Source organism: Equus quagga, chromosome 8 (genome assembly GCF_021613505.1).
Source record: "Equus quagga isolate Etosha38 chromosome 8, UCLA_HA_Equagga_1.0, whole genome shotgun sequence".
Classification (NCBI taxonomy): domain Eukaryota; kingdom Metazoa; phylum Chordata; class Mammalia; order Perissodactyla; family Equidae; genus Equus; species Equus quagga.
Window position 1 is genome coordinate 94,900,825 of NC_060274.1, and position 17,166 is coordinate 94,917,990.

The 17,166-nt window shown below is 36.4% G+C and overlaps 1 protein-coding gene across 2 annotated transcripts in view; it reads left to right on the forward strand.

Annotated features, from left to right (window-relative positions):
• Positions 1-17,166, forward strand: part of ZNF277 (zinc finger protein 277) — a 109,660-nt gene that overhangs the window by 64,142 nt on the left and 28,352 nt on the right. For both annotated transcript variants that reach the window (XM_046670475.1, XM_046670476.1), the window contains exon 4: positions 126-208. In XM_046670475.1, coding sequence (XP_046526431.1) covers positions 126-208 — 83 coding nt within the window. The remainder of the gene's footprint in view (positions 1-125; positions 209-17,166) is intronic.

Genomic DNA, 17,166 nt, shown 5'->3' on the forward strand with positions numbered 1-17,166 from the left:
GAGAGATCCTCATAGACATATGCATATACATATATATATATATATATATATGTTTTTTAAGAATAAATCCTTCTGGAAAAGATGATAAATATTGTTTCTCGTTTACTTTCCTAATCTTTCAACAGAAGAACAAGACAATTACTTTTTGTTATGTGATGTTTTACCAGAAGATAGAGTACTTCGAGAAGAACTTCAGAAACAGAGACTGGTAAGAATTGTTTTAAAGGATGAACAGTGTATTGGAAATACATACAAAATCAGTTTTGTTGCTGGTGTTCTTTTTTTGTTTTGCTTTTACTTTTTATTCTGGAAACTTTCAAACATACACAAAGGAAGAGACCAACCATACATAAAGATCTTAAAACAGAAAAAAGTATACACTTGATTGAAGATTAAAGCATTTCATGTTAAAAATGCAGAGAATTTTTGGCTTTGTTTTGCTTCCTGGATTATCTCTAAAATAACAACAGAGCTTACACATTTTAGTGTAATTTTAGCTGCCTGACACATGCTAGGGTTCAGCAGTCGTGGAAAAATGCCCTCAGCTAAAATTGAGTTGAATTGATTAACTTTTCTTTTTTTTCTCCTTTTCACTGGAATGTGCTATGCACTAGCACTTCTTTTATTCCACTTTATGAGTTAAGCATATGGTTTGATCAACATAGTAGCCTTTCTCATTTGCAATCTTAGCCATAAGCAAGCTAATTTGAAAACTTCAGCATCTTTAGTTTTTAAAAACGATAACAGCATTATACAAGTGTGAAAATTTTCATTTTCATAACTTGAATAGAAATTGGTTAATTTTTAGTTATTAATTTTGTTTAAAAGTATGTAGTTTTCCATTATTTCTGAATTTATCTCAACTATTACTTGAAATTTATGTGCTCTTCCTTTATTGGCTACTTATAAGGGTTCCTTGTATCTTTGGATTTTGCTAAATGTGTTGTGAGAGAAAGCTATGAATTCATTGTTTCTGCTAAATCCTCAAGAGATCTGAGAGGAAAATAAATGCTACCTACCATAGTCACTCATATGATTTGAGAAAGTCCCCTGAAGCACATTATATTTTGTAAACATCCCAAATGATTATTTCTCCCATAAGGAGAGATTATATTGTTGGATGTTGATTTATATGTAAGAAAAATCATGCTTTTCCTGTAGCAGCAAACCCAATGAAGAATGGGACTTCGTGAGTTTCTTTTCTTTCCTTATTGTAATGTCTTAAGAAATGTGCAAATGAGGATGAATTTACTGTCATATTTTATGGATTTTGTTTGCTTGTACTTGTTCATAATTTTTAATTTCCATGAGTTTTTTCAGTCTTGCTCAGAGTGGTCTTAAGAATGATCTAACTGTTGTAACCTAATACACCTAAGGATTTTTTTATGAGAACTCAAACCCTCCTGCTTTAGCCATTGCTATTGCTCAGTACACAGAATCTTTACTGTATGTCTGCAGATAGACTCAACTCCCTAAAAATGTCTACATCTACAAAATTTAGATGACCTTTTAAGATTCTAACACCAATTCTAACATGTCGTTTTTTTCCCCACCCCACCAAGCAATTCTCCAATACCAGCTGAGTGTCCTACAGTTCAATTCATTCTAACACCATCTACCTGCACATAGCATCAGATCCCACAGGTTAAGGGCCCAGTCCCACAGGATTGCCCTCCATTTCAGATTCTAGTCACACCAGGTTACCTCTCTTTTGACCAACCAGCTATAAATCAGAGGTTCCCATGACCTCTCCTTGGGTTTGATTAATTTGCTAGAGCAGCTCACAGAACTCAGGAAACCAGTTTACTCACTAGATTACCAGTTTATTACAAAAGATATTAAAGAATATGAATCAACAGCCAGATAAAGAGATACATAGGGCAAGGTCTTGAACAAAGGAGCTTCTGTCCTTGTGGAGTTTGGGGACTGGCAAGACAGCATGTGAATGCATTCTGATTCATCAACCTGGAAGCTCTCCAAAACGTGTCCTTTTGAGTTTTTATGGAGGCTTCATTACTTAGGCATGATTGATTAAATCATTGACCACTGGTGATAGAGCTCAATCTCCATCCCCTCTTCCCTCAAGGAGTTCTGGGGAGGGGAGCTGAAAGTTCTAACCCTCTAATCAAATGGTACGATCCAGCCCTCATCCTTAGGTTACCTTAGGTATTTTCCAAAAGTCACCCGTTAACATAACAAAAAACACCTTTATAGCTCTCAACACTTAGGAAATTCCAAGGGTTTTAGGAGCTATGTACCAGAAATGGAGACTAAGACCAAATATATATTTCTTATTATAAATCACAGCATCACACCTTTTTACCACCTTTATAGTTTAACAAAGTGATAGATTTGATGAAAGTGAGCATTTTGGCAGCTTAAAAGAAACAAAATAAGATGAAATTACAGTCAATTTGTACATATTTGTTGAATTGCTGCTTAACTAGATGATCATACACAGAAATACAAGGCATGGTTCATGTCATAAAAGAGTGTACAGTCTAGAGAAAAAAGACAAAATATGTTTTCTTATCACGGTAATGCAGATAATGATAGACCATCTTATAGGGCTAGTGAAGAGTAAGTGAGATAATGCATGTGATTTGCTTAGAACAGTATCTGCCACATACCACTCAATAAATGTTGCCAATAATACAAATAACAATTATAATACTATATGTCTTAACAATGAGAAGGATATGGGTAGTTGGAGAGTTGTTGAAAAGGGAGGAAAAATGCATAGGGATCTAAATGTTCAAGATGTATTCAGGAAAGTTGAGTAAGTCTAGTCTGGCTGAGGTAGAAAGATTTTTGGAGGAGGAATATGAGAGAGATTTGAAGAGGTAAGATGGAGCTAAATTGTGAAAATCCTTCAGTGCCAGGAACATTGACTTTGTAGTCATAAAGACCCATTGATGTCTCCTCATTGCCCATGAGAGTGAAATGAAGAAAAGATGATAACTGTAGCTGTGTAAAAATCCATTTAAAGGTGATAAATCCTGGCAAAGAGCAGACCAACTTGGAGATGTGGGAAGAAACTAACAATGACTGAATACCAGCCATATGCCATGCCTTGCATTAGGTCCTTGCTTCATAGCAACTCTGTGAGTTAGCTCTTAAATACCATTCTGTTGATAAGGAAACTGTGGCATAAAAAGATTAATTTGCCCAGGATCCCATAGTGAATGAGAAGCAGAGCTAGGGCTGTAAACCAAATGTGCCTGATACATGCCTTTTTAAGCCACGCCATGCCAGTCTAGTAGTTATTTATTCAACTTCCCACATGTATTGTACTCTTATTCTAGGCTCTGGGAATTGCTGTGTCCTGGGTGCTCATGGTCTGACAGATCTGTGGAGGGGCTAGATTCAGGCTAAGCTTGGAATTTAGGGAAAGCAGAGGGCGTTTACAATAGGCTGCCACTGGGAATCATGGCTAGAGGATCAGCAAAAAGAAAAGATTCCCAAATGCAGAAAGACAGATTGAATTTGCAGTCAGCCAGTTCATCACAATTTTATACTCTATAGTGTGGAAGCATGAGGTTGGTGTGGGTGATCTTCCTTTGGGAGTTAGCAATGTTGACAGGTAATGAGCTCTGCAAATCAGTAACAGGCATTTCCAGAAAGAAGTCCAAATGATCAAATGAAACAACTTTCAATAAGTGTAATAATACAATGTTTTCTTCTATCAAGTTAACAGGATTTGAAAATAATACTACTAAACGATGACAAGAATGTCAAAAGACAGGCACTTTTTCAGCAGCTTTTAAGTGTGAGAATTGGTATACTATTCCTGAAGGGCGCTTTGTCCTTGATCCATATTCTCAAAGAACTCATCTAGGAGAATCATACACCCAAAGGGTTATGAAGTCACCTGCGCTACGACAGCTTAGTTGTTTTTTCCTTATTTGCCATCAGTGTTTTATCAAACAATTCCTCTTCATTAATCAGAGTTTCAATCTAGCTTCTGGAAAATGTAATTTAAACCAGTTAAATTGCTTTATGTTATTGGGTATACAATGCAGTCTATGTTTGAGTGAATTTAGCTAAATGTCAGTAGGATCACAACTCAAGTCCATAAGGGAAGCCCTTCAAACTAGAGTACTAGTGTAGCATTTACTCTCCTGATTTATGTTAATGATGACTTGCGTATATATCATTCTTTAATATTCTCTCATTTTGAACTCTAAATAAAGTATTTAGGTTAAATACTTTTGTATGACTTATTCTTAGTTCACAATGAATTTATAACTTCTTTGAGGGCGGTAATTCTTATATTTAAACATCCTTCAGTAGCATTCAATATACTGCTAAGTTCATGTTGGTGTTTTCCCCAAACTCTGTTTTTTTAGAAATATTCCTATTTCTGTGTGAGTGACTCAAGGCATATAGAGTCTAAATGATCCACTTAAGGTTACCATAGCAGATTTAAGGCTAGAACCATATTTCTTTTTTACTTTTCTGCTACCTCACTGGTTCCTTGTGACATTTGTGACATTTGTGTGTGTTCCTTAGTGTTCTTTTGAAGAGCTTGATTCCTGCTTGACACTTCTTTGAATTTTTTCATCTGTACTCTGAAGGAGTCCGCAGAATTAGGAAAGATTCTTGAGGGTTTGAATAGCTTGTACACCTTCCTCTCTTTAGCTTCCTTCTTTAAAAATTTTCCCTGGTCTCTTCATTCTACCTTAATCTCCAGTGGGTTTTTTTCCCTCTTTTCTCTTAAATGAGTAGATGTAAGTTTCCCAAGGTCTTGTCCCCCATTGAGAGTATGCACTCTCATGTTACCACTGCTGTGCTGGTGGCGTAAATTTTGGTGCTGACACTGAGTGGGCAGAGAGTGGGCAGTGAATAAATATCCATTGATTGAGTTCATCTGCAGCTTTCATCCTGGCTCACCTCTGAACCCCAATTTTAGCTTTCCTTATTTGAACTTTTCCATGTAGATTTCCAATCAGCATCTTAAGTTTAATATACCTAAAACTGAATTTATTATTTTTTCTACCAAAATTTGCAGTTTGCCAGTTTTCCCTTTCTTACATAGTGGCACCATCATTCTCCTGGTCACTGAGTTTGGAAATTTCTAGAGTCATCTTTAACTCATTCCTTTTCATCATCACCATACCTAAGTCACTTGTCACGTCCTGTCAGTTCCACCTCTGAGTTCCATATCCATATCCTTCTTTGCAGTCCTAGTGCCTTTTATCTTTGCTTGTCTGTGGACTCACTTCTCCAATCAATTGACATTGCCTCCAGAATTTTAATTTTAAAATATACAGTAGTCCCCCCTTATCCATGAGGGCATACTTTTCAAGACCCCCAGTGGATGCCTGAAACTGCAGATAGTACCTAATCTTATATGTACTGTGTTTTTTCCTATGCATACATCCCTGTGATAAAGTTTAAGTTATAAATTAGACACAGTAAGAGATTAACAACAATAACTAATAATAAAATAGAACAATTATAATAATATATTATAAGAAAAGTTACAGTAGATCTTAGTAACCTGAGCATACAATTTTTTTTCTTTTCTAATAAGTTGAGAACTTTCACCTTTTCACGTAAAAGATGCACTTTGGGGCCGTTTTTAAGTAAAATAAGGGTTACTTGAACACAAGCACTGCGATACTGCGACAGTCGATCCAATAACCAAGACAGGTACTAAGTGACTAACAGGCAAGTAGTATATACAGCATAGAAATGCTGGTCATAGGGATGATTCACATCCTAAGCCGGATGGAGCTGTACAGCATGAGATTTCATCACGCTACTCAGAAGGAATTGTTTATTCTTGGGATTTTCCATGTAATATTTTCAGATCGTGGATGACCATGAGTAACTATAACCATGGAAAGTAAAACCACAGATAAGGAGGGAACTGCTGTATAGTATATCATCTTATTCTCTTTTTCTAAAACCTGCAGTGGTCTTTATTATCTACATGTTCTTAAGCTTGTCTAGGCTCAAAGTGCATTTCCAGTGCCCTTCCCCATTCTTCCTTTCAATTACCCAGTGTCCAATTCATTCATTTATTCAATAAATATTTATCTTGCACCAGACATTGTTCTAAATGCTGATCAAATAGCAGTGGATGAAATGGGCCAGCCCCTACCCTTGTAGAGATTGCACTCTAGAGAAAACACTGCTTGTCTTACATTTACTCCAGTATGTTAGGTACTTTCAGGACTCTGCTTAATCAGCCAGGAATGCCAACCCCCCCGTCCACCTCTGTAAATAACATACCCCTCAAGACATTTTCCAATGCCACATTTTCCACAAAAGCTTCCTGATGCCACCTGTCAGAATTAAGAACCTCTTCTAAGCTCTATTAATACACTATTTTATTTGGCTTTTCAATTATAGTTAATTGTTTAAAAATCTGTCTTCTTTACTGGATTAGATGCCTCTTAAGGGTTGGGGCTGTCATGTTCACTTTTGTATCTTCTCTGAGCCGTGTTCATAAAGCATTTAATGCTGAAGTATTGGCTTGGTATTTCTATGAAGCAGTGTAGTCAGATCTCCCTGATTTGACAAAGAGATATAAAATAGCCAAGGCAGACACCTTCAATCACTGGGTTACACTTTTCACTTAAGCATGAAAAAATACTAGTTTTTCCAGTTGCCTACAGAACAAGATATGTGGCATTCATAAACTCTCAGTAGCAAGAAGAAACTTTTAATTAAATCAGGACAAGGGGAAACATCCATTTAACTGTGTGGAAGCATTTTTTTAAATCACTATTATAAATGTCAGCTTACTAGGTCATTCATGACAACTATAAATATTTTATAAAAATGTTAACCTATATAGCAATTTGATTCTCTGGAGAGAAACAGTGTTTTTATGTTTTTAATACTACTTCATATATCCCACTTCCCCCCACAATAAAAGAACAACAAATTGAAGTCACATATCTCCCGCTAAGAATATTTTTCTTCCTCATGCTACTTTTCTTTATAGATTTTAGAGAGTCTTAGTAAAGGATCAAATTATTTTATATCAGTGACTTCAAAGTAAAAAGTCAGTTTACATTCTTGCATAATTCCTAGCTTTGTAGCACAAATTCTCTAATTGCATCTAGAGTAACATTCCCAAATATAAGATGATATTTCCCATAGAATGTAATATTTTTATTAACAGTGCAACAAAGATCAAGTTAATTAGAATAACCATTGAATGATTTTAACCTTAAAATTAATTGTTTTCATTTAGAAAACAAATGTAAACCCAGTCTGAAACACTACTACTGAATTGAATCCTAAAGTGTACCACTTTGAACTCTTCAAGATGAGCTTAAAATTTACATGGCATTTTTTATATACATTGGCTCTCTGCGATCACTAAAGCAATATCATTGTTTCTGTTTAGATGGAAAAACAAGGTTGAAGATGTTAGGAAATATATTCTCAAGGCCACAGTTATATACATATTAAATAGGAAAGGAAGCAATTCAAACTCTTATTTTCCAACTCCACACACCATTCTCTTTCCAATTGTACCAAAATCCTTTATCAAATTTGGTCTTTCTTCTATAAGCAAGTGTGACATTTTCTAAGTTGACATTTGTCAGAATTAATAAAAATGGATGAACAGGACATAAATACATATGTAAATAAATAGTAGTGTTTTGCTTCCATTGCTAGGAATCTTTTTAGGAAAATCTAATTTCTTATTATCTTAGGTCAGTGGTAGATAGGAATTTCTTATTCCTTTTGGCCTAACCTTCTTATATTTTCCTTTAAAACTTAAAGATAATGTGTTTTCAGAGTTTCCTCTATCTTTAGAGAAACATAGAGCTATACCTGACCTTGAGTTTATCCAGGAAAATACTTCCTCATGCAGGTAATACTATCCATACTGATCCATCCCATGCTGTTAGCTCTCTCTTCTTCAGTCTAAAAGGTGGATGCTTTAGTGTAAAAAGGGCAATCTCCCATAGCCATCTTTCAGTTTTTAAAAGTCCTCCTTTGCTTGCCTAGGCTAGATTCCCTTATATCTTTAATACAAATAAAATTAGGCTTTTCTAGTTCTCATGGGTTTACTCTTGTGGTTTTTTTGTCCTATGCTTCTACTTCTCTTTTTTTCATTATGATGATCTATTCCATGTAAATGGTTAAATTTATTTAATTTGTTTCTCTACTAGTTAATTCTTTAAGATATTCTATTTTTTCTCTTCCATACTCTTTAAAAGCCACCTCAGTGAGACTCAAAGTAGAAGAAAACTACTGTCTTCCTATCCTCTGTAGCAGGCAGATGGTTGTTGCCTTTATCCTTGTAGTTTCAGAAAGGGTGGGAGGTACTGAGTCTTTCAAGAAGGTGAAATATTAGTCAGATCAAATCTCATGGATTTGGGGGAGTATATCATCATTCAGTTAAGAAATTTCTCTCTGGGTTTTTATGTTTTACTGTTTTTCTCATTTGTTAAGATCCTTGATATTGTCACAAAATTAACTTTCCATCATCTCATAAAATACTGAGAACAGTGGCTTTTATTGATTTACTTTAAGAAATTGTATTGTGTCATTGATAATCCTTGTTTTAATACAGCCGTTCCTGCGTCTGCATGGAGAGGTGTGTTTTTGTTTATATATTATATGAGTATATTGCTAACATAAATTCAAACCTGCAAGTCATCAGATTCTGAAAAGCAGGTTAGTCTTTCTCAGGGCTACCTAACATTTTTTGACACTTAAAAGGGAATTCTTTGGGCAAAAAGTAGCTTTTTACTTGACTTCTGGATCAGAGGGCTTCTAAAATATTTAAGTAAGTTGCAGGCAGATTCTGTTATGAAAGAGATTGAAACGGTACAGCAGTATCTGTACAGATACTGTATTCATGTTTCCATTTTACTTTGTTAATCAGACTTGTCCCCTAATCCTTAAATTAGTGGAAATTTACTGAACTTTTTATATCTTAATTTCCTCATATTGAGTATTACATCAGATAGTATAAAGGATGTGATAGAAAAAAAAATAAGCTTTTACCATAACTCTGAGTGAGATTAAAATGAAAATACCACACTTACTGTCAGAAGATATAAGAAATGGCAGAAACAACAAGAGGAGATGATGTTATTTTTTATCCTCCCTGAGTCTGAAACAATTTGAAGACTCTTTTCAATAATTTGTATAATGTTCACTCATTCAATTCATATAACGCTAGTAATTAAAGTTCTTCAGTACTTTCAAATTTATTTAAAATAAAAATCCAGACTCCTTACCAAGATCTCATAGGGTCTGGTGCCTGGCTGTCTCACCCCTCTCTTCTTTGCTCGCTGTGTCCAGCCACATTGGCCATGTCTCTGTCCCTCAGACTCACCAAGCTCTTTGTAGCATCACTTGCTAGTCGCACTTGCTATTTGCTCTCCTTGGAATGCTCTTCCCCAAATCGCATGGCTTTTCTGAAGGGGAAGGAAAAAGTTTGGGGACAAGGTGATATCTGAGGTGAACCTCTAGGATAGTGCTGTTGGCAAATGAATGCCTTGGAAATGCTTTTGGAAGATAAAGACATTTAGAGTAATTCAAATGTTTGACTGAATTGAGTTAGGGTGAAATGCCTTCTGTGGAGGATTAACTTTAGTTGTCATCCACAATGTAGACACTCAAAACTTATGTTGACTGGTTAATTTCCTGAAAAGTCTTCTCTCAGTGGGTAGGAAAGATTTAAACCTATTCTGAATTCGAGATGTTGACCAAAAAGAAGTCATAGGTTGCAACAGAGCCCAGTGTAAAACCAAACCTTCTGTTAACCTTGGGGAAATTTTTGGTTCATAAATGGCATTTGTTTTAGCCCATTGGAGTGTCCAGGTCTCTTATTTTCACCAAAAGACAACGAAGATAAAAACCTTCTGTATGTTATTTTCAGTTCGGTTACTCCTTTGGTTGGCAGGGGATGGAGAACAGGAAGTGGACCGCAAACAAACTTCTTTGGTCGCCTTGTTTTTTACCACCAGCGATAGCTGACGTACCATTCTCCCTGCCTTCATGTCAGTTCCTCAAAGGAATGCCAGTCCAGAATCTCCAGTGCTGTACTTATAAGCTGTGGATGTTCACACTAAGAGAAAAGGCTCAGCGTTCCATATGTATTAGGGGTTTTGCCATTTGGTGTGCAGTCTGGGTTCTGGTATTGTAAACAAATCACTTCAAAAGAAAGCTAGTACTTTGCACATTAGCACGTTTTTATCAACAGCGCAGACCTTTTTCTGCATGTGACTAAGGAAAATTTTGATTTTTTTTTTCAAGATTTTATTTTTCCTTTTTCTCCCCAAAGCCCCCTGGTACATAGTTGTGTATTTTTAGTTGTGGGTCCTTCTAGTTGTGGCATGTGGAACGTGGCCTCAGCATGGCCTGATGAGCGGTGCCATGTCCGTGCCCAGGATCCAAACCGTTGAAACCCTGGGCGGCCAAAGCAGAGTGTGCAAACTTAACCACTCGGCCACGGGTCCAGCCCCAAAAATTTTGATTTTTATTACTTTTAAGCCTCCATTTTGCTGACTGGCCACTGTTTTATTTTTCACCCTGAACTTTTATTCATGGCTGAAAACTTAAGAAAATCCTCAGTTCTAGGATTGAGTCTTCTTTAAGGTCTTTCCTCCTCTAAGATCCCTGAATGCTCATGCTTTTTATCTCTTTTCTTGAGAGGATTGTGTGTGTGTGTGTGTGTGTGTGTGTGAGGAAGATTGGCCCTGAGCTAACATCTGCACCAATCTTCCTCTATTTTGTATGTGGGACACCACCACAGCATGGCTTGATGAGTGGCATGTGGGTCCAGGCCTGGGATCTGAACCCACAAACCCCGGACTACTGAAGCAGGGTGTGTGAACTTAACCACTAAATGGATCTTTTATCCCAAGAGGATCTTTTATAATCCTAGCATGTAAGCAAAAAGTAAATACACTCTGGACCTTTATTGGTCCCTGGACATATTAGGCGAACAGAATGACCAAGCGATGGTGCTACAGGTCTCATTGGTCTGCCTTCTTTCCCTGCTGTCATTCCATCAGGTTGTGGCCAAACCTACGCCATCTTTTAAAAAGACAAATCTTCATTTCCATAAATTTTAAATATCTTAAATATTTATTTTTTAATGCTTAGATTCTTTAACACTAAAATACATGCCTGTAACTTTCTTGAATGTTCTAAGAAAAATGCATTGCAGAATTTGCTCGACAGACTGCAAGTTAGAGTCTTCCAGGCCTGTCTTTACATCCAGCACTTATACCACAGAACACTATTGTACGCTCAGAAAGAACTCCGGAATAATGTTGTTTTATTTCTCAGCATTCCTACCCCTTCCCCAGCAGTACCAGACCTCCGTTTTGTGTCAGTGCAGGATTTGAGCCCTTTACCCAGTAGCTTATAGCTTTTGCTTTGTATGCTAAAGAATGGTCCCAGGAAGGAAGCAAGTAGGGCTCTTTATATTTCTTTGCCCTACTCCCAGTCTTTCTCTTGAGAACTTGGAGAAAACCCATGGAAAAGAGCTGTACCCCTTTGTGTCTAGGGCTCCCAGGGACTTAGCCTGTAAGAATTCTTTAAAATTCCAGCTATTTTCTTCCTATTTGTCTTTTCCTCCCATGCTCTGCCAAGGGTAAAATAGTTTATGAGTCCCTGCCTCTCCTCAGAGAGCCTTATCACATTTTGGAATTCAGTTTGGTTGCCTTATGACTTAAGCTTTTTGGATTCAAAATAAGCCATGATTCTTCTTTTTTTTTTTTTTTTTTTTTTTTTTTGATTATCCAGCTTTTTCTCATTATAAGGATATTCTCTTGTGGCTTTCTGCATCCTAAGCTGAGTGAAACAACTCCTCCCTCCTCTTTATTTTAATTAATATCTTAGTAATTAAGTGCCACTTTTGGTTAAAGTAGATGCTTTTCCTCCTTTCATAGCGTTCAAAAAGACACACACGCATGTATTTGTCTACTAAATGAGGTATAGCTTGACAAGAGACAGTTGACCCTAATAACTAGCAATCATAAGTATTGCTTGGTGTCTAATCTTGCCCTTTTTACTGAGTTATCAGTGATAATTGTAACAATAAATTGCTACATTTAGTTACCTTGGTATACATTTTGAGAGGAGCTTGTCTTTGGACTATATGCCAGCAAATTATGTCATTCATTGCCAGGTGTTCTTTGCATAAGATTCTGACAACCACCCACCCACCCAATCAGGGCTAGGCTTCTGGCGACACCTTACTTAAAATTTCATCCATGTTAAAAGTTGTGACCATGATAAATGAAGTTCAACTTTGGAGGCCAGTAGTTGGTGTTGGGAGAGCAGGATAGGGATTAAAAATTATTTTTTTAGACGACTCTTTTGTCTAGTGTGTGGCTATTCTCAAGTCACTTTTGACAGAGAATTAAATGTCTTTCCATGCAAGCTGCAGTTCATGTTTAGGACTAGGCAGTTTTTATAAGAGAGTGTCAACCCCAGTGGCTGCCAATGACCTTCTAAGGCCTGTGGCTCTACATCCACAACATTAGAAACACAACACCCACAACATTATAAAAGCAACATGCCAGGTACTTGACAGGAAGGACAAAGTCAAGATTATCATCAATAAGTATTTGTAAAAACCATGTTCAGGGAAAATTGTTTGAGGAAGTTCATAATTTTTCTAGATAGTATTAAACTTTCAGCCTCCAATCAGGAGGAAGCAGGTATCTGTAGTGTGTCATGACAACCCTTACCCTACCTCTCTGCATTGCCTTCACTGAGTTTTGGAATGTGATTTGGCATGAGAGTCAGCTTGTTTTGAGGATCAATATGAAAAACAGTCCATCTTCTTTGGTCTATTTATTCTAAGTATATTGTCCATTATATCACATAGTATACTTATTTTCAATGACTTTTAGCTCCTCAGTTAGGCCAAACTTCACAAAACTGTGCTCACTTCAAGCACGAGTTGCAAGTTGGGGGAATCCCCAGGCCGCCTTCATTTCTAAGCAGCTGGCTACAAATTCTTGGATTCTAAGTACCACCTGAGGTTCATTGACTTGTTATGACAACTCACAGAATGCAGGAAAGCACTATACTTGTGATTACAGCTTTATTATAGAAATAGGTACAAATTAGAACCAGCCAAGCATAGAGATACATAGGGTGAGGTTGGAAGAGTCCTAAACACAAAGTTTCCATCATCCCCAGGGACATGTTGCCCTCCTGGCACATCAGTATATGATAATACACAGAGTATTGCCCACCGGGAAAGCTTACCCAAGCTTTGGTGTCCAAAGTTTTTACTGAAACTTCATCAAGCATGAGTGTTTGAGTCATTGGCCACATGGCTGAACTCAATCTCCAGTTCCCCTCCCCTGCCTGAGATCAGGCTGGTATCATGCACCTCAAAGCCGTAACCAACTAATAGATAGCATGGATGGTCTTTAGGGCATGGCAGCCCCATCCCGAGTTAGCATAAACTATCAGGTGGGGTCAAGGGGCCCATAGTGAATAACAAAGACACTCCAGTCACTCAAAAAATTACAAAGAGGTTTCCTTTAGAGGTTTCCTCCCAGTAACGGGGACAAAGCCAATCAAATTCTCTGTTACCTAAAACTGTGTCTGATCTGTTTCCCTTTTCTAAGAAAGATGATAGCCAAATTTGGGGCCCACCTTTAAATTTGAATATGTGTGTGTATGTATGTTTGTGTATGCTACATGTACATGTATATTTCTTTTTATTTATTATCTTCAATTCATGTGCCCATCCTACTCTATTTTTTTCTTTTTTTTACTATCATTTTTATGCTACATTGTTTTATAGCAGCTTGAAACACTTATTAGAACAAGATGGAGGTATAAATGAAATAATCCCAAATACCTTAGAGATAATCTAGGGTTCTAGAAATAGAAAGCAGGAGGATAGGAGATTCTGCTGCCTTCCTGTGGAGCATTTGGGCCACTGCTCTAACTGTAGTAGGGAGATTTGTTGTGTTCTATTGAAGGAGCTCAACTGGGATCCTAGACTGAAAATTCCTAGCAGGTTCTGCCATGTTGTTTCCTTGGGGCTAGGGTGGGAACCTTAGGTGTGTGCTGTTTTCTCTCATAACCACTCATAGAGCCATTCAGCCAGGAAACTATTGTGAATCTAATATGTCAGTATCTATAAAATGTTTTTGGTATCTATAATTAAGAACATCTGCCTTAGTTCTACTTCCTTATGTTAATGCAACTATTTCCATTGGATTTGTCATTCTAAGCATCAGTTTTTGCTTTTTGTATACACATACATACCTAAATTGACATTTTCTAAATTACTTTTTCCTAAATTGGCTGATTTTTATAATTGTCAGCCTAACTCACATTTTCGTTTTCTACCTATATATCAGTCCCCTATGACTATGTTGAGTGCCATCTGCTATATCTGCTGTTTCATTAATGTTTCTTCTGTTTTCAGTTTATGAATAAAGATGAAAGACTATGCACTGACCCCTTGGCTACCATACTTGACATTTTAAACCAATTACACAAACATACAGCTTGTTATTATGACTTTTTGCCTAATACATAAGCTGATCTTATATTCATACAACTATGGTTTTTATCCAAGCCTATTTTGTAATGAAAATTTTATCTGATTTCATCAGCTGCTTTGAAAAGTTCAAACATATAACATCTGTGACATTCTCTTCATCCCTCTATTCTGTAAATCTATGAATAAAATCTAGTATACCTACCCAGCATGAGATTTTTTTTTAGAAAAATAAAACGTAAAAGCTGGTGGGCTTTGATTTGCACATCTTTGTGATGCCTTCCATGGATTATCTCCTGATATTATATTTTTTGGTTCATGAGTGACTTCAAACATGCTACAACTAATGCTATCAGATACCAAGCTTTACAAAGGAAGGAGGGAGAGAAGGAAGGAGAGAAAGAAAGAAAAAGAAAAGAAAAAATATTTTTCTTGATTGCCAAGTGGCTTCCACTCGGTTTCTTCCTCACTAATGCCTGATCAGCAGCTGTCAGCATATGTGCTGCAGAAGAAGGAAGCACAAAATTGTTAAGGCTCAGTTTTGTTTTCTCACATCATACAAGTTAACGGCAATGGGAATAAGGGTGTTAGGACATAGTGACAATGTGACTCTCTTCTACCTAGACTCCTCCTAACCATTCAAGGGATTTGAGGAAGTAGAGATCAGAGGAAGCAGAGCACCTCCGTTCAAATTTCGTACTCGTGTCCGTGAAGCACACTGGGGACTACAGAGATGAATAAAGCAGTTCTGCCCTCAGCAAACTTATTCTCTGGTGGAGTACATTTTGAGTTGATTACATAAAATAGTAACATGAACAAGGTTTTCCTACCAGTCATCCAAATACTTTAGAAGACCATTATTTAGTTTGGAAAATTTTCCCTTTTCCATACATCAAACCCTAAATCCTAGGCTGTTGAGTTATTTTGTGGTTCAAGATTTAGAGCATGAGGAAATTGGATGAAAAAATTATTTCTTAAAAACTCGGATTTGGAGGCAGTCCTCCCAACAAACAAATGAAATGTATAAACTTAGGATGGCCTTGGTGGGAGGTGGAAAAGAGAAGAACATTGAAAGACATTCCTGGGACAATTGAAGAAATTTAAATATTGCCTGGACGTTATGTGCTATTTTGGAATTACTGTTGATTTTCTAAGGTATAATGATAATGGTATTGTGGTTTGTATGTAGGGGAATGTCCTTATTCTTAGGAGAGGATGCTGAAGTATTTAGGAATGAAGTGTCATGATGTCTGAAACTTATTTTCAAATGGTTCAACAAACAAAAGGTGTATAGTGTGTAAATATATGTGTGTGTATTGTGTGTATATGTGTGTGTGTAGAGAGCGAGAGAGAGAGAGAGAGAGAGAGAGAAACTATGGCAAATAGTAACAATTATTGAATGGAGATATTGGGTATAGGAATGTTCATTGTACTAGTCTTTCAAATTTTCTGTTTGTGAAGTTTTCATGATAAAAAAATTGGTGAGAAAATAAAAGAGACAGTGACAGAGTTACCTAACTTTAATAGCTTCCAGGTTTACTAATTCATTTGGCACGTTATGGCATAACTATGTCAGCAAAACCAATTTCAACAAATAAATGAGAACTTTCTTCTTAATTTACTGAATTGATTACAATAGGAAGAAAATTATTACAGATATAATAGTTGAAGAATTAAAATAATTTCTTTTTCATCTTTATATGGTTTATTTTATGTATAAGTAAAATTTGATTAAAATTGTAATCAATCAAAATATATAATGTATTTGGTGTTCCTATTTTAAGAAATAAGGATAATTTCCTATTTGTTTTATGAGGCACAGGCACTTAATAGAGTAGACTCTATTAGAGTGGATAGGACAGAAAGCATGTTGCCGTTATTTCATTTCTTAATAGTTTTAAAGAATAAGGAAAAAATAATTATGTTCTAGTTTATTTTCTTATCTTGACTTGTATCTCCTGTTTTCCTCAAAAAGTCCTCTTAGTAACAAACATGTAGTTATGCTTTTAAGATATATACGTAGGGGAGGAAAACTTTTTCCTTTACCCTTCTAGGTTCTTTTGGCTGATCTGTTAATTAAATTGTTATAAGACATTAACAGGAGAAAATCAAATTTAATTATGTACATACAGGAGCCTCAAATAGATATGAGAGGGTCCAAGACAGTCAGGCAGTTGAGGCTTATATGACATCCTGAGCTAAGGAAAAGAGGATAGGGATTTGGCACTTCAAAGGGAAGGAAGACAATCCACAGGAAAATGCAAATATTTGTTCTGCCATGCAGAGACACTGGGACACAGAGAAGAATTTGAACAAATAGTCCCTGCTGAGCTCCTCCTAGGTTACCACACCTAGCCCCTACTCTTTCTAATTATCTCTGGTGATAGCTGGCTTCCTGGACCAGGCCCTCCAACTAAGTTCTTTTAGGCAGTGAAGGGGGAGGTAAAAAGCTCTTCCTGAGTCCTTCGAAATTTGATTGTCTTCAGCTCAAATAATTTACATGCCAAAGAGGCACATTTTGGAGAGACTCCTTCTGAACTCCTTCAGTAGTTATAAAAATTATCTATACAGTATTAATAGTACAAATGATTAACTGAAAAGTAAAAACATATTCCCCAAATCCGTATCCCACAGCAATATAAAATTCTCTGAGTAGCTCTGTATATTTCTAAAAATTGTCAGTTGTGAGTTTAAAAAAA